The sequence below is a fragment of the Wyeomyia smithii genome, chromosome 1, assembly GCF_029784165.1.
Source record: "Wyeomyia smithii strain HCP4-BCI-WySm-NY-G18 chromosome 1, ASM2978416v1, whole genome shotgun sequence".
Lineage (NCBI taxonomy): Eukaryota > Metazoa > Arthropoda > Insecta > Diptera > Culicidae > Wyeomyia > Wyeomyia smithii.
Genome location: NC_073694.1, coordinates 195061637 through 195088224, shown reverse-complemented (window position 1 = coordinate 195088224; position 26588 = coordinate 195061637). Strand labels below are relative to the sequence as shown.

The 26588-nt window shown below is 38.3% G+C and overlaps 1 protein-coding gene across 6 annotated transcripts in view; it reads right to left on the bottom strand.

Moving 5' to 3' along the window:
* Positions 1 to 548: 548 nt before the first annotated feature.
* Positions 549 to 26588, bottom strand: part of LOC129717855 (prion-like-(Q/N-rich) domain-bearing protein 25) — a 50885-nt gene continuing 24845 nt past the window's right edge. For 3 of the 6 annotated variants that reach the window (XM_055668077.1, XM_055668078.1, XM_055668075.1), the window contains 8 exons: positions 7992 to 8290; positions 7806 to 7923; positions 7457 to 7735; positions 7121 to 7360; positions 6514 to 7062; positions 1281 to 1322; positions 761 to 910; positions 549 to 689 (listed from right to left, as the gene is read on the bottom strand). In XM_055668077.1, coding sequence (XP_055524052.1) covers positions 586 to 689; positions 761 to 910; positions 1281 to 1322; positions 6514 to 7062; positions 7121 to 7360; positions 7457 to 7735; positions 7806 to 7923; positions 7992 to 8102 — 1593 coding nt within the window. In that variant the 5' untranslated portion in view covers positions 8103 to 8290 and the 3' untranslated portion in view covers positions 549 to 585. Of the gene's footprint in view, positions 690 to 760; positions 911 to 1280; positions 1323 to 6513; positions 7063 to 7120; positions 7361 to 7456; positions 7736 to 7805; positions 7924 to 7991; positions 8291 to 20851; positions 20963 to 21246; positions 21501 to 26588 lie in introns of those variants that run through there. The other 3 variants (XM_055668073.1, XM_055668076.1, XM_055668074.1) reach the window with 3 other exon arrangements.

The following is a 26588-nucleotide window of genomic DNA, read 5'->3' as shown; positions in this document are numbered from 1 at the left end:
TTAGTTTACCAGAATACATAGACAAGGACAAACTAAGAGCATAAAAAAGGAGAAGAGTAGCGAGTAAAGTGAGTAATCAATTTCAATCAACAACCCAAACTTTAAACAGATACCATGGCCGCCTTTTACTAATAATACCTGTTTTTTGATACACCCAAAAATTAGTTTCAAACAAAATTATTTAATTATTGCTTTTATTCATAGAAAGGCTTATCATATTATGTTATGTCAGATATGTATAGTCTCATTGTTCAATGTCTTTACAATTAGCTTCGATTGTATTTAACTGATATTGCGAATATTGAAAGATATATCTACAGGTGCAGTCTAACAACTTAGTTGGTAATCGTGCCTGCTGCATACTACTCGAGTAATATAACTTCTTGGTAGCTCGTGTTTGCTGCGTCCTCTAAAACTATACGTATGCAGCCAATGCGATGGGTAGCGTAGTGAATTGCTTTTTTTTCTTCAATCCGTTACAATAAACTCAACACCAACTCTCGCAGTCTAACCGTTTCCCAATCTCAATATCATTATTGCTAATGCAAGGCAACTGATTGAAATCTATTTAGCACGGAAAAAAATCTACATGTAATACGCATCCCGTAGAGCTGATCCTGTGATTAGAATCGCCGCACCAGTCAGTGCGAGGGTGATTACCTTCAGCGGACTGGGTCGCCCAGAAGCATCTAAAAGAGTGTAAAAGTTTGATGTTTCTCGACACTCAAAAATTTTTTGTGTGGAAATCATGCTAACTTACTTTTTCCTCGGCTTGGTTTGACACAGCGCTGCCGTTCTACGTCCGTGGTAAAGTCAAATTTGCACTGGCAGGACGAGTTCCGGCACTCCACATTTTCGTCACCCTCTTCGACGTAACATTGGCTGGATCGATCGCAACGCTCGTTCAAAGCTTAATTGGGAGAGAATGAAAAAAGAAAGTTGAAAATTCGGTTCATTTTTTGTTGTTGGATATTTGCATTGAACATCATTGAGCGTGTACGACTGTTGTCAGGTATACGTTGAACAAAACTAAAAATCTGTTATTTATTGATAAAATTAACTTGAGTTTTTTAGCCCTAAGTTTATATATTGAATCGAATTACATGCGAAGTATTTACACGCTTCGAGAATACAAAATAATTTATTAAAAAGACGTCTGATCAATTTGAGCCAATTTTATAATTGTTGAACCACGACAATTGCAGAAGCACTGCATCTTTGAACTGAAAAACAATTAACGACAAAATCAACCATGCTATATAACCGTAGCAAAAACGTACCGTTTGGATTTGGTTTTCTAAAACGTCTACGACGGCGGAATTCTAATCAGTGGTGGAAAACAAAAGAACGTTATGTTAACGAGGAAACTCATTTAGGTCTTTGAAAAAACGGTAATGGCTAGGGACACCAAAATTCACAGGAATAGTTGAGTAGCTATAATCTTTCTTTTTTTCTACTTGAGCTTTTGGAGTACACCTGTTTTGACCAGCGTAATTAGTAATAATTCAACTTAAATTAATATGTTTGAAATTGAAAATAATTTCTTTTGTTTTACAGTCCCTTCTGCACAGCCAACATTTCACAATCAATTATAACATAAAATATCTTTTTTTTATTGTTTTCGGTAATTTTAGGTAATCCTGTGCGCCGCCACCACCGTCACTTTTCTTCACATAATAACAAATCATCGCATATTTAATAACTGCAAAATATGAATAACTTTTCAACTGAAATACTTATAAAACACCATCCATATAAAACATTTTTCTCCATTTTCAAACATTCCTGTACAATTTTTTTTTTTTTCAAATCAGCTGGCACCTCTGCTCTGCTATATATTTACTTGTCTCCCACCGCGACGAAAAGAAACGTCAAAACTGATCACAATCAAATCAATGAAGTGCAAGTCTTCGCAACCGCAGGTGAATGTGGACAGTGAGTTACAGTCCATGGCAATATTGAGAGCAGACCTTAGAAGAAAATTGTCACTTTGTCGATCTCGATCATCTTCAACGACAAAACGAGGATGAACGATTCCTCTTGGCAAGAAGCGTGACATTATGATTTCGGCAGTCATTTGTCAGCATTCATTAAAAATGGGTTGCAGCAGAACGAATGCGACCAAAATTGTTTGAGCGCTCCACTGCTGTGCACTAGAATTGGCAGAGGAAAAAACCAAAATCAACAGGCAGATTATGGGAAACATTGAAGAAGCCGGAAACATACTTAGTATTGAAGAAATGTAACCATTATTTAAAAATAGAGGCAATGAATCAAGTTCCAATAAAATAGCAGGCAGTGATAAAGGGGCAGTATGCTATTCTGGTAAACTGATCGATTGAGGTATCGCGTTTTTCAAGTAGTATTGTTTTGACGTAGAATTACGTCTTACGGCAACATATACAAGGGACCAATTTCAATACAAGGATCCAATTTCGAAAACCGAAAACATCGAGAGCGTCACGAAAATTGTCCAAATTCAAACGTTGTATACTCAGTCAGTTTCTAACTGATTTCCGTAATTTTTGCAGCAAACGATTGGAAAACCATCTAGGCACCCGTCCAAATGCAGAAAGTTGTAATCTGATTGTTCGAACGATTGTACTATTGAAAATTGTCAAGGCTTGTCGAAACGCAAATGTCGATTGGTCGCACAATGCTTCTTTCCCTAACAAAGTCGACAGAATGAAAATTCCGGAATCCGAGTAAAGAAATTACCGAATCCGCGTTAATTCCGGAATCCGAGTGAAGATATTACTGAATCCTCGTAAAAAAAATCGCGCAAATTCCCGAATCCGCGTATAAGAACGGCGTTAACTCCGGAATCAGCGTAAATTCTTGAATCCGAGTGAAGAAAATACCCAATCCGCGTAAATTCCCGAATCCGAGTGAAAAAATTACCGAATCCGCGTGAGTAAAAAATACCGCGTAAGCTCCGGAATCCGCGTAACAAAACCGCGTAAACTCCCTCCCTCCAGTGGGCATCAATCATCACTGATTCCCAGCCTCTGAGCTCAGATTTCAAACAGGATGAAGATACCTCACAGAATGGCTCCGGCCCGATGAATGCAGTTGAAGAACCAATTCTTGCTAATAGATCGGCTAGATAGATTAACAACGTTTGTTGCAGTTAGTTGTCGTAGGGATTGAATCCAATCCCATACCAAATTCGACTGACATGTGTATGCTTTTAATGCATTGAGGGCCGCTTGACTATCTGAGCAAATACAGATCTTGGCAAACTTATATTTCCTTGCTGAGCAAATATTTGTGCATGTTAAAATAGCATTTATTTCAGCTTGAAAAACTGTGGGCCACTGCCCCATTGGAATTGATATGATTCCTGGTCCAGTGACCCCAGCGCTTGTAGACTCGTCCATTTTAGAGACATCTGTATAAAATATGACTGATTATGGACGAACTTTAGGAGCTCCTTCTTCCCATTCGCTGCGGTTGGATTCAATCACTTTGAAAGAAAAGGAAGTTAGTCCTAGAGTCCATCTAGTCTTCATTCAGGGTTACTAAGATGTTCAGTTGGAAATTTTTGAGGATTCGTAAATGATCCTTAGGAAACCCCTTCCTGAAAAATTTCAACACGTTTGAGCCTTAGAGCACCTTTTTCAGCATCAAGTTGTACATATTGATGCTTTGTATGGTGCACTGGCCATTGGTCCTGTTGTTGATAAGCATGCCAGACGTTGTAGCTCATCCAGCTTCTTCTGAGCTGATATCTGTGTAGTTTTGGGCCACCACACTAGCGAAACATAAGTTACTCTGGGTCTCACTATTACCGAGTATATCCAGTGAATCATCCTCGGCTTGAGTCCCCACTTTTTGCCAAATGCATCGCTGCAACCCCAAAGAGCGTTGTTTGCTTTTGAGATTGCATACTCTAGATGGTCGTTCCAGTTGAGCTTATGGTCGAGCTTTACACCAAGGTACTTAGTTCGTCAATCTTCCTAAAACAGTCTAAATCCCATTTACAAGAAAGAAAAAGTATAATATGGCAACCTTTAAGGTGGGAGAAACACAGTTAGCACCAACTGTGTTTCTTCCACCTTAAAAGTTGCCATATTATACTTTTTCTTTCTTGTAAATGGGATTTAGACTGTTTTAGAGAGATTAACGTTTAGTCCTTCCAGCTTGCACCATTTGAGTGTGTAGTTTAGGGTGGATTGCCTTCTATTAGTTAGAGTAGATCCTCATTTACCCCTGATGGAGATAGTAATGTCATCAGCAAACCCGATGACTTCGTATCCTAGGTTTGTTAAGTAGTTAAGAAGATCATCGACTACGAGAGACCCGAATAAAGGAGATAAAACCCCTCCTTGCGGATAACCTCTTGTAGGTTCTATCGTTAAAGTTGATCTATCTAATTTGGCTGTGATTAACCGGTTCGCTCCCAGTTGGTCTCGAGATACGATGCTGGCCTAACAAGCCAGTTGTCGTAGGTTCGAGTCTCGGCTCGGGAGAGACTGTTAGTGTTAGTAGGATCGTAGCGCTGGCCCCGCAATTGTCCTGTACACTTAACAGTTGGCTGCGAAGTCTGTGTATAATAAACAGAAGGTCGAGTTCCGAATCGGAATGTAGCACCAAGGCTTTGCTCTTTAACCGGTTTGCTAATATAGTAACTGTTCAATGCACATGTCGAAACCACGTTTTCGCAACGCTTTCTTTATAGATTCGTGGGAAATATTTCCGAATGCTCCCTCAATGTCTAGAAATGCGGACAGTGAGATTTCTTTGGCATCAAAAGACTTTTCTGTGTGAAGTGCTGTTTCAGTTGATTCACCAGATTGATAGGCAAACTGGTATTTACTCAGTGGTCTACTGTTCGGATATAATAGTTTGATATGTAGGTCAATGATTTTTCCCATCATTTTCAAAATGACATAAGTTAGACTGATTGGTCTGTATGCTTTGGGACTTGTCCTGTCACGTTTTCCAGCCTTAGGAATAAATATGACTTGGACTTCTCGCCATTTACCAGGAATGTAGCTTAGTATCATGCTAGCCCTGAACATCTCCACTAGAAAGTGGACTATAAAACCCTTGCTTATTTTGTAAAAGCACTGGATAAATCTCATCTGGCTCTGGCGATTTTAAAGGCTTTGAAGAATGCACTGCCCATTCAACTCTTGACTTCGTAAATGTTACACTGGCTCATCCATGAGCATCACCCTCGTCATGAATTGAGCTAGGATGAGCTATATAGAAGTCCTGGAAAGTGTGTATCCATCATGACACTAAGTGTTTCCTGAGAATTTGTTGTGAATTTACCATTTTCATTTTTTAGGCGGCCAAGTCCATTAGTGTGATCTTTAGAGAGGGCGTTATGGAGTCTAGCTACGACAGGCAATTTTTCAACTTGCTCACATGTAAGCTTCCAATTCATTCTCTTTGATTTGATTCACCTATAGGTCACTTGCTCATTTTCGTCTTGTTGACTACCCAGGAGAGGTTTCGGAAAAAAGGAAAGTTCCAGGACCACCTTTGAAAGTGGATCTTTCTTATGGTAGTTCCGAATCTTCCGAAGGATCACTTGGTGACCACCATGAACCATGTTTCGGATAAAAGAACCTTTTTCTCATAGTTAATCACCCTGAAATAATTTAGAGAAAACCGGAAGCTCCCAGACCGCTTTTAAAATTTGAACTCTTTTACTGTGTTTTTTTGGTTCCGAAGGGCTACCTGTAGTCTACCGAAAGCTGAACTTGGATCCAGTGTGTAGTTATATATCGACACAATAACTACCCCAAAAACATCAGGGTGTTACCTTTTGAATTGGCCCCAGTCGGTCTAAAATGAATATAAACCCTTCTGCTACAAAATACTCACATATACAGTAGTCAAAAATATCATATCAAGAAGACTGGCATCTCTGGATCTATCCCATATAAACGACAAGCGTCAAATCAAACAGCGCACTCCATCTATTAAAGGTGGAAGGTTGCTATGAAAGTGCTGGTAATTGGCCCTGACACAAGTAAAAGATATTTTCAAGGCTGTTCGCACCTACGCGAACTATCATATGCAATTTTCAATTTATGTGTGAAAACAAAAGCAAAAGTATTTCCCTCCTTCACTTTCGCAAGTAAAAACCAAACCAATATCAACAGAGTCGTCAGGGCCAATTACATCGCTGCGAAGACAGAGTGTGCGTATGTGGTGGTCCAGTCTGTGGGTTCGGCTTGCGCTCGCATCGCCAGCACACACTAGCATGCGTCAGTTCCACTTTTACTCAAAAGACTGCACTACCGAAACTGTCGCTCAATCTCAGGCAGAGTTCCCAGTCTTCTTGATATGATGTTTTTGCAGTAGTGCTACGTCGTGAGAAAATTCCTTCACAACAGATCATCACCCTAAAGTACTCAGCCACTTGAACAACATTTTTGAACCGGTGGTTCTATTGTTTCAAGTATCTGCATCATAGATGTTTTTTTTTTGTCGTTAAAAAAGCAACGGAAATATACAGCTGTTTGTGATTACAGCGCAAAAAACATCAATACTCACTCTTCTTGACCTGGCACTGTCCATCCTTGTAGTGCGTGCCACTCTCATCGCACTTGCACTTGTTGTCCATACATTTGGCTAGAGACCCCAGTAGCGGCCTGCACTGTTCGTTAGTAACACATTCCTCCTCGTACTCTTCCGCTTCCTTCAAACAGGTTTGATCATGATAGATGTGTCCCTTTATGCAGTCGCACTGTTTCGATTCAGATTCGGCTTCCGGTTCGCATTTTGCCTTATCGAATCCGCAGTCATCCGCGGCATCACAGCTGCCACCCTTCGCTGCCTTGCAACGCTCGTTGACATAGAAATAGTTGGTCTTGCAAACGCACGTATTTTCCTCACTACACTCAGCATTTGCCAGCGGACAATGTTGATCTGCTTCGCAGTACTGCTCGTAACCGGTCTTACGTACGCACATCTGCCGCTTTGCATCGTATTCGGCGTACGGATAGCAGGTGCAACGCTTCGGCGGTGCGGAAGTACAGTACGCTTCACCGTACGGTGAACACTGACTGCTAGCCGTGCAGGATGTGTTAATACCGAGGACACCTACAAACGCGGCACCGTCAATTAATCAGCTTCGACTTTTAAACCAAATTATCTTTACCTTTTAAGCATGTTCTCATATGATAGTTGTAAAATTGATTGTTCGCGCACACGCATCTACCTTCCGGAGAAAAGTTTCCACCTCCACAATCTTCTGCGAAATCAACGTGTTCTCCAAGTTCCGCCTTGCAAGCACCATCAACGTTGTAGAAACCTTCCCGGCAGTGACATTGCCCCACTTTGCACACCGAATAGCGCAAGCCGGTGCACTCCTTCATTTCCTCCGCACAAGAATCTCCAACTGCGAAAATAATTGACAGTATTTAATCACGTTCATGTTTGATTCGTGGTTTGTTAATTTAAGATGTTTTACGAACGATGAGTGGCCGTAACATACATGCTGCGGTGGTATCAAATCTCTTAGCGGTGGATCCACTGGTGCTGCTATCCCTGCGACCTCCATGCTCTTCACTGAAACTGCTCTGTCGGCTATTACTAGTTTGCTGCTGTTGTTGACTATTCCAAGAAGCCTCTTTCGTCTCCACTTTTTCCAGTGATCTAACCTGAATACCGACATCGCGAAATGTTTTGGATTCTGCGGTGGATGTGCATTTATCGGCCAGACACTCCACTTCATCTCCACTGCAGTCTTCATTCACCAGACAAGCGTCGCCGACTGAAATGGGACCGAATGTGTCGATTGCATACAATTGTACTCGGAAATAAATGGTCTAGTGTGTACTCACGAGAAACTCGTCGGCGGCACACATTTGTACTTCTTTCGTAGAAACCTAGTGCGCACTCGCAAGCATTATTCCGACAAACAACTGCTTCGCGATTGTAGCTGAAGAAACAGTCAATGTCCTAGAAGAGGAAACAAATTAGAAGAAAGCTTCGTTCCGTCGTTGGAATGAAATCAAATAAAAACTCACATCAGTGCAGGGTTCGTGCAGGTTTGCCAGCTGACGGCATCGTCCACGAACGTAGGTGTAATCGGTGTCACAGGTACAGAAGCCACCATCGCACTTGGCACCGGTAAGCATATGAGAACACTGCACCGCTTCCTCGCACGCTACCCCGTAGAGCGATTCGGGCAAGCAGCGCGTAACATCGGTGGAAAACACATGGCCCGCTGGACACTGGCAAAAACCGTAAATTGAGCACTGCGCCCTGGGCACCTTACTGCAGTCGTCCGACCCAATGATGCATGGCCACAGCACACTGCGGGATCCTGGAGGAGGAAAAAAAAGAACACTTTGTCAGAAACCACGTGCGGCACTATTATTCCGTGCGGATTTGGGTGATTGGGAAAGTGAAAGATTTTTTTTTTGTTCATCCGGAATGCTAAGAGAACGCGAAGGAAAAAGGCAATAAATTTAGTGAATGCGGCCGTTTCGGTGAATTTTATGGGATCCTGACACGCTAACTCCGCCATACGTCTGGCTATGGTGCGGGAAATACCAACGGTGCTGTGGCCAAGAACTTCGGCTCCACCGGTACCCGGTACTATCTCTAAGCATGACCTTGAGCCTTTCGCTAGCATGTCAGATTGGTGCTCTGCTGCTAGGGTAGCAAAACCATGAAGAACAAAATGTTTCAAGACTGATCGATAGTACTATTTTATTTGTACGGTTGGTTTCGTGATTTTCGTCAAGAAACGAGATAAAATGCCGGAAAGGTTAAAACAGAAGAACTCAAAGCTTGCCGTAACTGCAGCAATTCATTAATCTGTAGTTTTTTCATAAAACTCAGAACATAAAAAGCCTATATACAGGTTAGCGAACTCACTTAAAATTCTTTAACAGGGTGGCGGCTCAATTTCCACAATTAAATTCCCTGATATTCCCTGATTCTCCCTGATCCAAATTTTTTTCCCTATCATAGGTTTTTTCACCTAAATCACAAAACTAAAACGTATCAGACTTAAACTGGTTCCTGCCAAAATTCGCACCAGTAATTAAAACAGTTTAGCTTCGCTTTTACTAACTTGAATCTTGAACAAAAATATATTTTTGTTGAGAAACACGTCCAGTTTGATAAAATTGAAAATAAAAATTGCATTGTATGACAACAGAGAAAAAAAGTTGTCCCAAAGTTCAAAAAAGTACCCTATAAATTATAGTTTCTTAACCATTCCTATTCATTTGGTGCTTCTGGTAAACGCAGAAGTGCGTCAAAAGGCCGCAGGGTAATTACTCGCTGTGTTCGTCGTTTTTACGTTTACTTACGGGAAAACTTTATGGAGGTCTTTGAAGACTTGAAGCATTTCTGAAACGTCTAAGGGCACTAAAATTCTGAGGGGCAATTAACTATTTTGTGACACACCTATTTCGACAAGAAAATCAATCAGATTTGGAATTCTGGTTGGATCAGTTGAATAATTATTTTAAAATCTTGACTGTAAAAATTAGAAAATAAGAAATTAACAATTTCGCAATCAAACCTTTATTCTGAACACTGTCGAATGCTTTTTCTGAGTATAGAAGAGCAGCTCCACGTGAATAACCTTCGAATTTATTAACTCGTATCATCATAAATTGATTGGTCGACAACTTGAAACCTCAGCTGGATCCTTATCCGGCTTTAAAATTGGAGTATTTTTGGCATTTTTCCATAATTTGGCTAAATATTCATATTGAAACAATTTCTGAGAGTTTCTCAAAAAGAACTTTAATTAGAATGTCACCAGGTGCTTTTGTATTTTTCAAAATTTTAATGATAGATTTAATCTCATTGAAGCTAGTTCCAATTAAATCCAATTAATAGAAATTTGATAACATCAACGTGTGATCATATTTCCAGTTCGCTTATTTTTCGCTTTCCCTACTGCACATACTGTCTACTTGATGAACTTATGTGTGAACGGGTAAAAGCCGTTGTTAAAAAATAGAAATTTAGTTTGAAAGATCAATGTGTGACTTCGTCTTTAATTGGACTCACTATATTCCGAGTTATGAACACATTCAAACTATTGAGCAAGTCTTTGAGTCTTCTGTCAATTGATTGCAAGAAAGTAATCACCATTTTTGATTACTGGAATATGACAATGGCGATAGTGAAGCTTGCTCAGGCGATATTAGAAGGTGTGTCAATAGTTCTGAAGGAATTGTAAACGTGATGATGATGAAGTGCAAGAAACTGGAAAAAAATCTCGTCTAACCACTGGTTTTAACGAAAAAATGTAGTAATTAGCATAAAATGCGCGCACTACTGAATGACTTGTTAGTACTTATTTGGATACATTTCGAAAAATTTAAAGTGACTTTTCCTTGATATTTTGGTCACTACGAGCCCTGTACAAGGTATCATCAGTTCCTTGCAATTCATTCGCAGAAAGTTTTACTGTACAACAAAAAATTCCCGTGCATTCCCCGCGGGAATTCAACTGAAATTTGAACTGTGATTGCAGTTTAACAAATATACTTGAAATTTTTGGAACTCAGATCAGATCTTCAAGTTTGTGCAAATTGTGCATGTGGTTGCTGAGTAAGAAGAGTTTGAAGGTCATTTAGCGAGGAAAAACCCTAACACTCCGCGGGAATAGGGTTAAATGAAGCCTGTGCTAGAATGGATACGTTCTTCTTGAAATTTACTTTTCTGGAAAATACTTCTACCAAGAGCAAATACTTAGTTTGCTGAACCAAGTACGAGTACATAGTTTCAGTCAATCAAAAAAAGATCGATTATTTTTTGCAGATTCTGAACTCATTTGGCATTGATTGGTACTCTCGTTTTCGCGTCGGAAAAAGCAAATTTAGTAACCTAATTATTATTGAGTGTTGTTGTAGGGTTGCTGGTGAGCGTCCACATCGAATGCTCTGAAATAAATTCAATTCAGAACTAACTTTGTAAAACAATCCCAAGCCTCTGAAATTTTCCCTGATGACTTTTCAAATCCCCTGATTTCCCTGATCGAAAAATTAAACCTTCTGATATTCCCTGATTCTCCCGGTTTTTCCCGGTAGTCGCCACCCTATTCAAGAGGTAATAGAGAACCCTTTTTGATAAAAAAAACCCTTCTACACATATGGCCAAAATTTAACTACTGAGCAATTCTCGCTGAAACTAGGCCACTAGGTGCACAAGGTCTTTCAAATTTGATATAAATGCACATAGTTATTAGAAATAGAGAAAAAATGATAATGCCATTTTTGTTTGATCGAATTTGTTGACCCCTTGGTCACCAAGGGGCGAAACAGTTTTCAGAAAAGTTGAAATTTTTGCAATTCTTGATGTATTATTTGAGCTATATCTCTAAAATTCGTAATGTAAAGTACTACAAGTAGCACTTTTCTGTAGAGAGAAATGATAGGGCTTTCATTTGAAGTGATCATAATTTAGGCCGCCATCTTGAATTTGGCCGCCATCTTGGATTATATCAGAAAAATACGATTTTGACCGTGTTCGCAACTACCGATTTTCGATCTGAGACCAGCATTGGAAAGCTGAGAAAAAGTTCTATAAGATGCAAGAAAAAAATTTGGTGAGCATCAGTGTTAACCCATCAATTGTAGCTGTTTTCCAAGCTGAGTTTCAAAATATTCATTGTACATCGCGCGATTAACGTAGTAACCTGTCTACTGAGACCAAGTGGATACACATGTTATGTCCATATATGTCCATATATCATAATCGATTGATGCTACAACTAGTACGCCACTACTGTTTTTTTATGTTTAGTGAGAATAATGAGTACATACAACACTAGCATGTGTGATACTAACAAAGCGATAGGTTTTTTAATACTGAGCAGTTCCACAAAAAATGTCCCAGCTTTAATATTTCATTTAAATTGTCATTTTTAATTTGGCTGGAACTTTGCATAGACGTTTCTATTGGCAAAAAATGTCATTTTATGCTATTGGTTTAATTTTTTGGAGCACGACTCATTTTTGAGAAGCTACTGAAAATGCTATTTTGGGAAGGTATTTATGATTACAAATATTTTTAGGGCCATAGCGGTTTGTTTGATCGGTATGACGTCTGAACACATCTGAAATGTGTGATGAACATGGGTTTTATTTTTAACCTAATCAAACGCTGAAGGCTACTCTACAAGTTGTTCACTGACACCAAGCATCTAACTCTTTTAGTTCAGCTGCTATTTCACTTTGAAAGCAATAAGCAGCGCCTTCATTCACTGTAGTAGTTGTAAGATTCACAATTTTCTGCTCCACTGTGTTTACGTAGACGTGTCGTTGACAACAGTTATAGTAGCTGACGTGACAGCTTACATGCAAAATGATGGAATAGAGAAATTAGGCAAGCAATCGCCTTATCATAAAAGAAGAAAGGAGAAAAGGATTTCGTTTGTTTGTGTTTATGCTCAAAATCGATCAACGAATATTCTTCAGAAAGTACGAAGCCAAAAGATTTATTGGCGATAATTATTCATCATAAAGCGATGTGATGAAGCTTCACCACATCGCTTTATCTTTTAACTGCCAGAAAAATTTATTTATTATTTATTGACAAACTTATTCCTCCTGACATAATGAGACCTTCTTATCCATCAGAGAATTGTAATAGGCGATTTTGGCACGCGAAACGAGGTGTCGATAACACTCCTTTCTCATGGCATAATAAGTCCCTCTTAGAATAAACCTGGCCAGAGAGAAAGATTAGGTGAAGTCTTTCTCCAGGAAATCAAAAATTGGTGATATGAAAAGATGCTGATATGATAAATGTGTCACCTATCTACTTCAATAGTGATACCATCATAATAAGAAGTGCGCACTGCCGAGTACTGAAAACACCTGGGCAATATCACAATAGATCAAATATCTCTGGTCGCAGTGATGAGTCCACTCCGGGAAAACAGGGTGTGTTCACTTTTTCGTTGTATGAACTTCTCACTGCGATCAGAAATATTGATCTATTGTGATATTGTCCGGGTGTCTACTGTATTCCACACTTTTATTATTAGTAACATAAATCTGTTAAGAGTAAGCGATTTGTTTGTTGTTTATCCGTACGTGTGTGTAAACTATTGCCTAGGTATCTTTATTTTTAGCGCTTACTGCTCTACTATACCGAATGTACGATACAAAAAATCGCCTATCATAATTCCCTGTAAAGATTTCCACCATGTGTCCCTCCGTCCATGTTTCTTATAAGAAGGGACTTATTTTGCCAGGAAGAATCCATCGATGTTTTGTAGAATTCAGGGTTAGTGGGTAGGAATCTGAAGACAACCCGCTTGTCGAAGCGAACTCTGTAACCTTACGCAGCTCCTTGCTTTAGCATACCCACACATTCTATTTGAATCAGAAACCTTTGGATTTGTAAAATAATTACCGTTACGATTCAAACTTCGAATACTTTTGAATAAAAATCACATTATTATAGCTAAAGTAATCGAAGGTATGATTACTATACTGCCGTGAGGTGACAAAGTGACGTAAGTGCCATTTTTTCGTGTATAGGTTTTTATGCCAATTTGTTCATTATTCGAAGACCTATCTTTTGGTATCATCCTTTTCGTTGTTACTTAGTCATACGTAAAAAATACGCATAAAATAAAAAAAAAATACAAAGTGACGTTGGCACTCATTTCAATACAAAAGTGACAAAAAATTTATTCGTTTTTGGGCCATACTGAAAAACTGATCACTTGGATCTACGTCACATTGTCATCTCACGGCAGTATATACCATTTCGTTCCTTAGAATGTCCTTCATCCAGTGATGTATAGCTCTTTACTGTAGGACCACTTCCAGGGAACCAGCAGGCGTTGAAAAAAGTGACAGTCAGTGTTGAGACGGTTTCTTTGTGATTACATTGAAGTGTTCGGAATTTGAATCAAAGCCGAGTTCTGAATTCTCGTTAATTTCGTAAAGAAAACATAAATCCATAAAAATAGCACTTAATTGCAACAACAATAAAATAACCAACATGCTAAACCTTTAAGATTGACGAGAAAATTATATTTTCGTTAATTTTCAGTGCAAGAAATTCAATCAAAGCTTAAATGTTCGAAATTTGATGCAGTACGGTATAATGAACGTCGAAATCATTGAATTTTGTTTAAATCTCAACATTTTCCGAACATCTTCGGCTGGTATGAAATGATTATAGCAATTATAGTTTTTGATCAAAACAAACCAATAACCTTCAAAAAATTCACCAAATTAAAAATGCAATCTAGCAAGATAAAAATTTCTTGTTACCAACTAAAAGAATGCAGCTTACAGTTCACAATCCACAGTTCTTTGGCTTTTTCGACGCTGTAACAACCCAAGTAACAATTCTATAGCTACTTGGTTTTCTAACGGTTTTATCACAGCAATGAATATTATCAACGGTTTTATGGCGGTTAAACCCGTTGCCAAAAATAGCAAGTCGTAATGAACACTGATAGCTGTCAATAAAACTCTAATAAAACTTCCAATAAAACCGGCACGAGTCAATGCGATTTTGCTTTATTATTGGTTTTATTATTACTATCCATTGCCCCATAAAACCACTCCAGCTTGCTGTCATATAACATAGAAACCAGTTTTATTGCGGTCATTCAAATGCCCAGTTTTAACCTGTCAAACTTGTAAACAAATATATGCAGGCAATGATATACATACAGGTGAGGCAAAAGCGGCTGAGTTGGTTTAGTGTCATGCAGAATTCTGTCGCGGTCTCCGTAAGATGTGTGTAAAATGCTGTAGAGCATCTTGCAGCGCATTTGTGAACATTGATGACGTAGAACTCCAAAAATCTAATAAAGTAACACAGCAAACTTAGTACTTTTCGGTAGTTTTTTTTTTTAAATTTTATCGCCAGTTTCTCTTGTTTTGGTTGAAAATAATTTCCTATGTCGTTAAATTATGCGTCCTTAAAAATAAGATAGGGGCAAGACACTATTGATATATTTCGAAATCTATTCAATATACAATTAAACTAAGTTAAGTCAGTTATCAAGTCAGTTATCAGTCATAAAAATAAAGTTGTCTAGGCCCTAGGGGTTTACCATATTTTTCTCTAATAATACAGGCATCCAACCTTTGCCGCACCTTACATCATATATATCATTGAACTAGGCTTATTGCGGCTACGATTAATGCCAACTAATTACCAACCGCGCCATATTGATATTTTTGAAACTTTTTATAATCTTGAAACGAAAATCGAATCGTCGTCTGACTAACTAATAAATTGAATATCCAAAGTTGATTTTGATCTATCTCTGTATTGAAGAACACGGCAAGATTTTTTTCTGAAAAACTGAGCTGAAACAATCCAATTCATTTTTGCTAACAATGAGGTCATTTTTGTAAGCCCGTACTATTTTGATGGCGCATAAATTTTAAGCGCCTATGATCTCAAAATGCACGACAAAATTTCATGCGCATATGCTTGAGAGCTACAAAACCTACCAAAAACCCCTCCTTATTCCTTATCTTTCTACAATATCACCATCAAATAAAATCGATTGCACGATGATAACCAACACAGGTGAAACATTTCTCCCGCGACGAGAGATTTCCTTATTAAAAAAAAAGTGGCGTGATGTTCTGGTGTGTGTGCAGGAACGGCACAACAAATCAACTTATTGCGGTTGCTGTCAAGCAATGAAAAGTTAATTTGGACTTATTGTGGCAAGTAGCAGAGCGCAATAATGCAACCAAACTTAATGCGCTCTTAAAGAGGTAATGCCAGCTGCTTATAGTATGCGGTACTCTTTCCATGTGGTTTTAAAGCAGTTTTATTGCCATTCTTATAATTGATTCAATAAGCTTGGCGAGGGTGGGCCACCTGGCTGTAAAGCAAACTTATAGCGGTTATCAGGAGGTTCTGATAGCATTTTTAGTTTTAACAGCAATTTTGCGAAATTGGTCATGGAAACCGCTAAAAGAATGCAATACGACTTAAATTGTTACTTGGGAACCTTACATTAACAGCCTTTTTCTCTGGTTCTTTCCATTTCCACTGATTTTCTACATGATTGTAACTTAAGTATTTCATGCGAAATATTGACTGACGCACCAATATTGAACTAAATAATTGTTAAAATGGGTTTGTCTTCGCAATTAGGACTTATCTTTCGAAGAGATATAAACCTACTCGTCAACAAAGTGAAATGGTAATAAAAAGGAGTTAATCGTAGCAATTGACGATTGCAATCAATTTTGTCAAAAATTGATAATAATTTCATTGTAATTAGCCATCTATTATGGTAGTATGTAAAACTGTTTCAATATTTGTTTTTTTTTTTTTGACGTAGAATTACGTCTTACGGCAACATATATAAGGGTACAAATTGAAAAACCCAAAAACAATGAAAATAAAATTGTCCTCTTTCAGTCAGTCTGTAGCCAAATTCCTTAGTTCTTACAGAAATTGATTCGAAAATCAGCTGTGCGTCTACCATAATTCGAAAAATTGTGATTTTGTGATGCTAAATTTTGGTCTATTGAAAATGTAGAGACTTGTTAAACGCATGTTTCGACAAATCAGAGCTGAAACATGGCCTTCTTCCCCAGAACTGCCGGCGCTAGAGTATATAAACGATTTGACTTTACAACCAATTTGTTGTTCTTGGTGTTGTTTTATTCGCTCTAGTCCATAAAGATACGTCTACCGGAAGTTTAACTCTCAGTAGTCACGTATAAAAGTTAGTATGGAGAAATTTAGTCTTCATTGTATAATCGTTCACTGAAGCAAAAGGACGGTTGACTTTTATTGGAAACTGACGCAACCGGCAGCCGGCAGAGCAGCAGCTGATTTTAGCGCAGCTAAGCTGAGCAGGCGATTCGTTCGAATGCGACATACCACAGCAGACGGACCAGCCGGCGGACCACAGCACTGCACCGCATTGCTGAACATGTCTGGACATGTTAGTAATTTCCAGATCTGTCCGGTAGTGTCAGCCATTGGAACCTGCTAATCGGTAAATGGTAATCCAAAATGAATGCTTCTCTTTAAGTTTATCAATCAACTAATGAAAAAAGAGAGATGAAAGAGAATTATCGCTGACATTCACCATTCCTCACTATTATTTGCTTAACTCCAATCGAGTGTATTCCCAAACCTGTTCCAAAACATGCATTGACATAAGACAGACTGTCATAATTCTACGTTACTTGCGGTCGTGTCCTATAAACAACTAACTCAATTTTTTATTTCGATATTCGATACACACAGTGTAATTGATTTGTTTGAAGAAATAAACAAGTAAAAAGAGCTTTGAATTAACTCAGTGTCCAGATATACTAAAAAAAACTGTAAAATAAGAATAAGCTGAAATTATCTTTGTAAAGGAAACTACTACAGTCATACCTCGATATAAGGCAACTTTTTTTTTATGCCCATTTGAAATTCATTGGCTTCAAAACTTACTACAAACATTTTTTGAAGCAATTTATAGCCCAAAAACAGTTGCTGTATCATTTATTTTCAATTTCTATACATTTTAAAAAGTTACGTTATATCGAGTTACGTTATATCGAGGTTGCCTTATATCGAGGTATGACTGTACTCCAAAATCTTCAAACATGATTTTAACACAAAAGGTTACCAAAAAATTTTCTATATTATTTAGATACACAATTTATGGAGCTGTGTAGTCGCAAGATCACAGAGTCCACTTTGTCAAACGGATGATCGTGGGTTCGAATCTTAGTAGAATCAGGCCATTCGATGTCAAAATGTACTTAAGCGTGTATTTAAACTCAGGCTTCCCAACCACTTACCTTTCCTTTACGACGAATTTTAATGGTCTTATAAATAAAACTGACCAGAAGAACGCACAACGAAACATCGCCAGAGAATTTATAAGTAGCGGTACTTGGCAAGAGGAACAGGCCGTGATAAAGTAGAGCAGTAAGCGTGTAAAAGGAAGGGTAAAATCACATTACACAAAAGCACGGATAAACAATAAGCATGCCACTGCTCAATAGCGGTATTGCTAATAATAGAAGTGCGAGGCGTTGCAAAGCAAGCGAGAAACAAAACCTTTCACTCCCCTTCTGCTTGAGAACGAGACACACGGTTTTGAAATACTCTTTATTCTTCATGCTTTCGCCAGAGCAGCAGCTTATGTGCACCGGCACGCACAAACTCTTTAGTCTTACTAATCAGCGACTGTAGAAGAGTACGCGAGTTCCTGCTTGCGAGTAAAATTGCTCGAATGATTCTCGAAAACTATAATGCTTTCTTCATCTACTCGGTTTTGCTTCGTGCACCGACAGCCAACAGTGGGCGAAGTATTTGTAAAGTATAAGGAACGTGTAAGGTATCGTCTAATGCAAAACCAGCCGAAGCAAACCGCTGTCAAAGTAGTACGATACCCTAAAGTTCTGTCTAGTTAGAATCCGGAATCACTTATTGTGTTGCAGCGACACGGAAAGTGACCGCTACCAGGCGCCCACTCTCTGTAATATAAATTTCACGGTGTTCAGTGCCAAAGTTCTTGGCCAAAAATTCTACATAGTGGCGGCACAAGAAGATGTTCCTGCGAAGTTTAAGTTTTCTTTTACGGAAATATTTGCCAAAAGACTGATGATTCGGCAAGGGACATGCAGCTGCGAAGCACAGACCAAAGTGTTCGTGACGAATAAGAGGATGGACTCTGTAGCTGTACAAAAATGGCTAAAAAATCGCTTACTACCTTGCAGTGAAGCTGATGAAGGTGAAGTTTTGGACACATTTGGCGATTTGCCACTACAGCCGAGAAGTCATTCAGTGGTATCGCAGTACGGTATGGTATCGCAATAACGTAGATTTCATCGATAAAAACATAAATCAACCCAACTGCCCGAAGTTCCCGCCCATCGAAAGATCTTGAGCAATTAAGAAGCGGAAGCTTTAGAAAAATGGATAAAACGGCTCGGGGCACGACTCAGATGACCAAAATGTGGAACAAATGTGCCAAGGATGTTGACTCCCGAGTTGTTCATCGTTTGATGGGAGGAATAATGAAGGTGCGAATTTTTTTTTAAAAACGCACGGTGCTCCCACATACCGTATTGTAAAAAAAAATGAACCAAAAAATCTGAGTCCACCATTCGATTCGTCTGGAACCCTACGGGAGAGATTCTGTATATAAGTGAGAGAAGGAAATAATGGGCGGTTATAAGATACAAAAAGTCAAAAAAAATGCTCAAAAGTAACAATATCTTTTCCGTTCGTTTTGGGTGTACTCTTAAAGGAAAAACTTTAAAATCTTCTCATGTTGAGTATATTTAAGAATTATAATTGGCGATAATATTGGCAGAAGGTAACAAGGCTCGGGACAGTATGCGTTAAAAGGAAGGGTGGAAAGGCATACACACAAACACGAATAACAATATAAAACCTAAAAAAAACCTGGAAACTCAGGGAATATCAGGAAAAACTGAAATTTCAGCAAGCTCGATGTGTACTAGAAAATCCAGCAATTCGTTCTGCTTAATCGGCATTCAGCAACCTTTGCTTCGATTGCTGAATATTCGGAAAATATCATCGACTGGTGCGGTTGTCAAAATTAATAGAGAAAGAAAATTGTTTCTTGTCAATTAGTTTAAAGTGCCCGAAACAGAACAGGATCTTAGTACAGTTTATAGTCACAGATTTACTATTCTATGTGAAATATTGGGACGAATTTCCAGAAAAGAACCTATTGTTAGGGCATTGGTCTACTGTCAACACTAAACCAAACATTTCCAGAACCTAGAGGAATTACTCTATCGAGTAATTCGAGTTTCAAAACGTTCCAATTCAACAAAAAATCGTACTTTTAAGATTCAGTTCCGACTAGACTGTGAACTGAATCTTTTCTTCAATTCGCTCCCAGTTGTATTGGGATTCAGAGAAACGAAAAAATACTTTCAACCATCCAGCTGTTATCAGCTAATCCTATCTGTTCACTTCAAACACGCGACGATCGGATTTTCTAGTCTCAAAAACACATTTAGCATGGTAATAACTGATTGACTGAAAATATAGGGATTTTCTAAGAGATGGCTCTCTTAGAAGTTTTTTTTTTTAATTTTTATTTAGCACCAAACTTCAATCGAGAAATGATGAAATTTCACAACGTTCGGACGACGTGGAAGAATGCAGCAGAAAAGGTTGTAGCATCAGTATTGTGGAATATGCACGAGAAGGGATTTGCAGAAAGGAGATTCAACGCTAATGAGGACGTACATATTTGCCGAATCAAAATACTACTTCTTATGAAAAAGGCGGCAACCGCAATGGTATCGGAGAGTTGAAAAATCATTATAATAAAGATTTTTTTTTCCAAAAACCTATTTTTCACTTCCAAAGCTTATAGCCGAACCTCTACAGCAGCACCAGCACTCAGGTTAGCGAAACCGCAAAGGCAGCTTTCCGTCTCCTAACTTCTCGACTCACATAGCTGCTGTACAATATTAGGCCATTAAATTCTTCGACCCACATTATTACTATCACCAAATAAACACCCGACGGAGCCCGACACTCTCGATCAGTTTTGATGTAGTTACTGTTGGTTGTTGGTTACTGTTGGGCATGACTGATCCGGTACTCTGCAGTTGAAACCATGAACGTTAACCCATTCCCGGCAGAGAAAAATCAGATTTTATCTCGAAAAAACTCGTATTACTCAGCAACTACATGCACAATTGACACAAACTAATTTCCATGTGAAGAAATATTACCAAACCAGCAGCGTATAGCTAGTCAGAATGATACACGAAATGTCAATAACAGCAAACAATCGTGATGAATAATGATAAGAATATGACAGGCTCTATCCAATTGAACCTCACACCGCATCCGAAAACTCATGCAGCTTAGAATGTTTGCCAATGGTTTTCCACTTCGTAACCGGAAATACCTTTCACAATTAGAATCACTAGTAACCACTTGAGTGAACGGTTCATACTTCGTTTTATGTCTTTTTACAACCGGGAACCGACTCACTGTTCCGAACACCTGCTCGATACTGGCCGAATAAATAACATAACAAGTTCGATAATTGCTCCACTCATCACCGTCGTTCGGACGTTATCGAATGAATGAAGCACTCCGTTATCAGTAAATGAGGGACAGTTTGTACAGATTATCCCAGCTGCTTCGGCGGCAATGGGGCTCACGACTTTGTGTTTAATATGTCCAATCACCTGTGCGAAATTCTCGCAGGTGTAACCAACATGCCTCTGGATTAAGCTGATAAGAGTTCGATGCTGTGGGATTGATGACTGGTGAGATTTGTGTTCAAGTTTAACTTACTAATAGTACCATCGTCGTAATGTTTGTTCCGGACGCAGATAACGACGGCTTCAATCGGAGATAAATCATGGCTGAGTAAGTAAAGCTGAGCCAAGCAAATCACAGCCAGCCAGTGCATTACTTTTCCGTTTCTCTCACCCAATCAACTGTTCTAATGCATCGTAAACTTTTTCTCACAAACCGCCCGAAAATCCTTAACAAAAAGTCAGATCGGAACGACGACGCGCACGTGATCCTTCGCTGTCAAAATATCACTAAATCGAACGCCTCATTCACGATTGCCGCAGGCATAACAACTGCAAATCCGTTCCGGTCGCTCCGAATATAAGCATGCATGTAAATTTTGCAAAGGAAAACAACCGTGAAGAGCTGGGTGTCCTAAGCACTTCTAAGCTGCTTCCATCAGGACATGCATAAAAACCCTCTATCACGTCTGACGCCGGCAAGTACAAAGGAGGACAAAACCCTTATTCAATCCAGTTTTTTTTTTTCACTGATCCAGTGCAGAACACATAATTTGTTTGCACGGTAATCAACATTCTTGATGCTAACTGTATGTGCATGTGGTAGCAAAAGTGGACTTTTATGTAATTATGCCTATCGTACAATGCAACACCTTCCCCCCGTACCACGATCTTTTCGTCCCTTCCGAGTCAGAATGTCGAGCACATGGGTGGAATAACCCTGTCGCTGGAGGTCGCCACACACCGGACGCGAGGCAATAAAATTCGAATCATAAACTATGCGCTATTTTCTACTCATACACTCATGCGGACAAGAAAGAAGAATTGCAGCGAAAGTCTTTTTCATGGGAAAAACCAGTACGAAGCATGTGAATGTTTTCTGGGGCAATTCGTTGGAATAGGAGAGTTAGCTATTCGGTTTTCTGCTTGGTTTTGAGCATTCGTTAGTGAAAAGTCGCCGAACGAGATCCCGCAAATAAGATTAGACGAGTTATAAATCGTTTTAAAAGGCCTATTGAATGACAAAACTTTTGCCGCTCGTTTATTAAATCACCCGTTTTACAAAGGAGCGAAAGCGGAGATCCATCCTACCTCACGTTGGTTAAACGCGTCACTCTTCTACGGTACCAAAATTGTCCTAAATTTAGAAAACACTGCCTGACGCAATAAATGCTTACAATGCATAGAACTATACCTAATAATAGTTTCTACGTCACTCCGCATATAATATTTTGTGGAAACTAGTTTGAATTTTTAATAAGAATTCAGCCTGCACTCAGCCGAAATTCCGGAATATCGAGCAAAAACTTGCACGGTTTCTTCCAAAAATAACCATTCGCTGGTAATAAATAGTAGAATGAATTACTTAGGCAAATATATTCGCCTAGAATCTGATGCTAATCTCGCCATCATAACTGCTCATACCCTAATTGTGCTCAATTGACACAGTGGGGAAACTAAGCGGGCAGGCAGGTTAGCTACAAATGCAAATCCGACGAAATGTTCTTGGGACTAATTACTAGGGAGAATGACCATCCTTCAACTCAGCTCCACAAACGAACCAGGTTTGAGTTTAGTGGAAGATGATAACTCGAATAAGGCAGTAGTTAATCCATTCACCCTCAGGCTGTCACACGGTCGTTCCTGCCTGACAATGATGGGTGTTTCTTCGGTTGAAGCAAGGACACCCATAAGACTTGCGCGGATGAAGAAAAGAACAGTGTTTTATCGGATAGAGTCGACAAATGGCGAATACACAAATCTAGCTTTGCACGTGCGATAATGGTGAATAGTGGATAGTGGTAATTATTTGATGGCACGGACAAGGGTAAATATTTCCGACATTCCGTGCTGTTAGATTGCTGGTGTTTAACTCAGTCCCATAGATCATTGCCAAGGAAATGGCAGCCCTATCTCAATTCTGCATGTTTGACAGTAATGTTATCATCATGCTATACGGTTTGATCAAAATTATTGAAGTTGCATTTCATTGACAGATTGATAGAAAGCTTGGAAGAAACAAACATAAACATCTCGTATTTTTGATGCACTTTGCTTGTATACTCTCAATGTGCTCTTTGAAAATAAGTTTTTTTATTGTAAATTAGTCCCAAGTGCTTAACCTTGTCAGACCTGCTTAAAATAGCAACATTAATCTTGACAACTTGATTATTGTTTGGCTTGAGGAAAGAAGCCCTGGTCTTATGGGGAAAAATTATTATTTGAGTTTCAGAAGCATAGGAAAAAAATTTCCACTATTGCAAGTAGGAAGAAAAAATATCAAAACTTTTCTGCGATCGATTGCTCATGACACGAAGACTTTTTCCTTTTACGGAAATGCTTGTGTCATCGCAGGACAATGATTTTGTGCATCCTGCAGGCAAATCAGAAAGATCTCAGAGAGAACCTTTATGCCAAACACTGTCGAATGCTTTTTCTATGTCTAAAAGAGTAGTTCCAGTGGAATAACCTTCAGCTTTGTTAGCTCGTATCATATTAGTAACTCTGAGCAATTGATGAGTACTGGAATGCCCATGGCAAAATCACAACTGTTCATCTGCAAAAATTTAATTTTCATTGATGCGTGACATCATCCTGTTAAGAATAATTCTCTCTAACAGTTTACTTATTGAAGAAAGCAAACTGATTGGTCGATAACTTGAAACCTCAGCTGGATGCTTATCCGGCTTTAAAATAGGAGTAATTTTGCATTTTTCCGAAATTTGGTGAAATATGCAATTGAAAATTTTTACTAAAAATTCTATTGTGCTCTCGGGAAGATGTTTGATTAGTATGTTAAAAATTCCATCGTCGCCAGGTGCTTCTATCTTCTAATCAATCTATGTTTAATCTCTTATCGACTGGAAGTGGTAATTTCTTCTTACTGTGCATCATTCAATGGCCCGATTTTCCTCACAGTCAGGTGGGGATATCGTCGGTGGTCAACACCGGGCCAACTCAAAATTTTTCCATTTTAAAATTTTGATGTCAAACAATACCAAGTACAGTTAAGTTTTTCACGAAGACTTAACTCAAAATTCTCAAAACATCCTGAGTTATAAGCTGATGTGTCTTTGGAACTCAAATAAAAAACATGCTTCAACGATGGTAAAAACGAGATTTTAATTTGCTCATTCTTTTCGTGAATGTGATAAAGGTAATTTTAAACGCTAGTTTAATAATCCACTTCCTCTTGGAAATATGAATTTTGATTTGGGCCAGTGCCGCACGAAACCTACAATATGAAATAAACATTAGAGAATGTAGTCTTTGCTTTATTAGAGACCGAGTATACCTCTGCATCCGTACAAACACCACGGAAGGGAGTTTTTGTTAGTAAGGTGGGTTTTTGATCAGGATTCACTTTGATAATAATATGATCATGATTTAATTGGATTATTATAACAATATAGATATGATCATGTACATATAATGTGAGATTAACCCGTACACGGGTAGAAATAAAATCTTGCTAACGGGCAAAATGACTCATGATTTCATGATTAGGATGTATTTTCATGGTATGAATATACACCATGAGTAAAGACTCATGGAATCAAGAGCCAATTGTTCGTAACGCACCCCGTGCGTTACTGTTTTGCTGACATCATGAGCAATTTGGATTGAAACCATGATTTATGGGTCATGATATTTGACTCATTCGACTCATGAAATCGGGCGTTCAATTTATGAAATCTCCCTTTGACTCATGGAACCATGATTGTGATTTATGAAATCATGAAATGCAAGTCATAAAATATAGCATTTGGCTCCGGGAATCGAGTGTTTGCTTTATAAATTTTTGCTTTGGCTTATTCTAACCCATGAAATTATAAGCTGAACTCGTGAAATCATGAGCCACGAGTCATGCAATTTAGCATTTGACTCCAGGAATCGGGTGTTCGATTTATGAATTCTTGCTTTGGCTACTGGAACCATGATTTTGATTTATGAAATCATGAGTTGCGAGTCAGGGCATATAGCATTTGACTCATTGAATCGGGTGTTCGATTTATAAAACCTTGCTTTGATTTAGGAAACCATGAATTGAACTCATGATTGATTGGGCTAGTTTCATGAAATCATGATTTGTGCGATCCGATTCACGAAATTGCCCAATCCGCACGAGAGTCACAAATAAAATAAGACTTTTTTCCTACAATTATCCTCCGAATGTTTTAAAAATAATATGGAAATAGTTTTTGTACGCGAGTAACCTCTAACCACTAGCGCTATGATTATAAAACAAATTTTTCTTTTATTTTGTCTCTGTGATAATTGAACTAGAATTTATTTATTCTTCTTTGAAGGGTCACAGGCAAAATTATTCCACTTGTGAAACGAAATTTTTTTTCCATTAAGTAGTCACGGTGATAATTTGAAGTACAAATGGTATGTTGTCTTAGAATAGTCACTAAATCATTAAAAGGTACATTTAAATTTTTCTGATAACTTCATGGTGACCTTCATAGGAATAGTTTCCCCTGTTAGTCACTGTGACTTCTGTGAGAGAATATTTGTCAAAAGTTTCGTTCAATAGAATTTGTGACCTTTTGAAAAAAAACTTTTATGTTATTAACATTGTCGCAGTGATTTTGGTAATCATCTCTTCTAGTTTAAATAAATATCAGAAAAAGTGAACATCGGGCTTCAATCAACAAATGTTACTTTTTAGTCACCGTGACTTTCGTAAAGAATATGTCAAATGTTGTTATGAATATGTGATCTTTTCAAAAATTTCGCGGAATTTTAGTAACTATCCTTTTTAATCAAGAAGCTTCGAAACGATTAGTTGAAATTAATAAGGTCACATATTTCTTGAAACTAACGTTCGATTAGTCTCAAAAGAGTCCCCGTATTAATTGATGTTTATTGAAGAATAAAGAAATGATCCATAACCGTTATTAAAAGGGATGCATCTTTTTTACGAAAGTCACCAAGAATTGGTGACGAGCAGCTAAAGGTTGTTGGCTCATTAAAATGGAGGCAATGCTTGACGAAAGTAGTACATGTATTATAAAATTACACCATAATATGATTCAGAAGATTTTCTTGATAATTTTCATATATTTTGTAACAAAATTACAACAAGAGTTATCCATTAACCGACAGACGCTTAAAAAAAACAAATTTCATTTTTGGTGTTTCTAAAATATTTATAATTTTACGAATACTATCCTAAACCTAATTTTTGGGAAGGCGCGCGAAATTTAAGGGGGTAGGCGACATACTTTCTCCATGAAAATGGGATTGCATTTGAAAATAGCTTTTGGCATTCATCGCAAATTCAACTTGTTCTATGTTATTGCTAATATGTACACGTTCAATCATTTCGAAATTTTATCGGCGAAATAAAAAAAATTAAATACCAATGTTTGG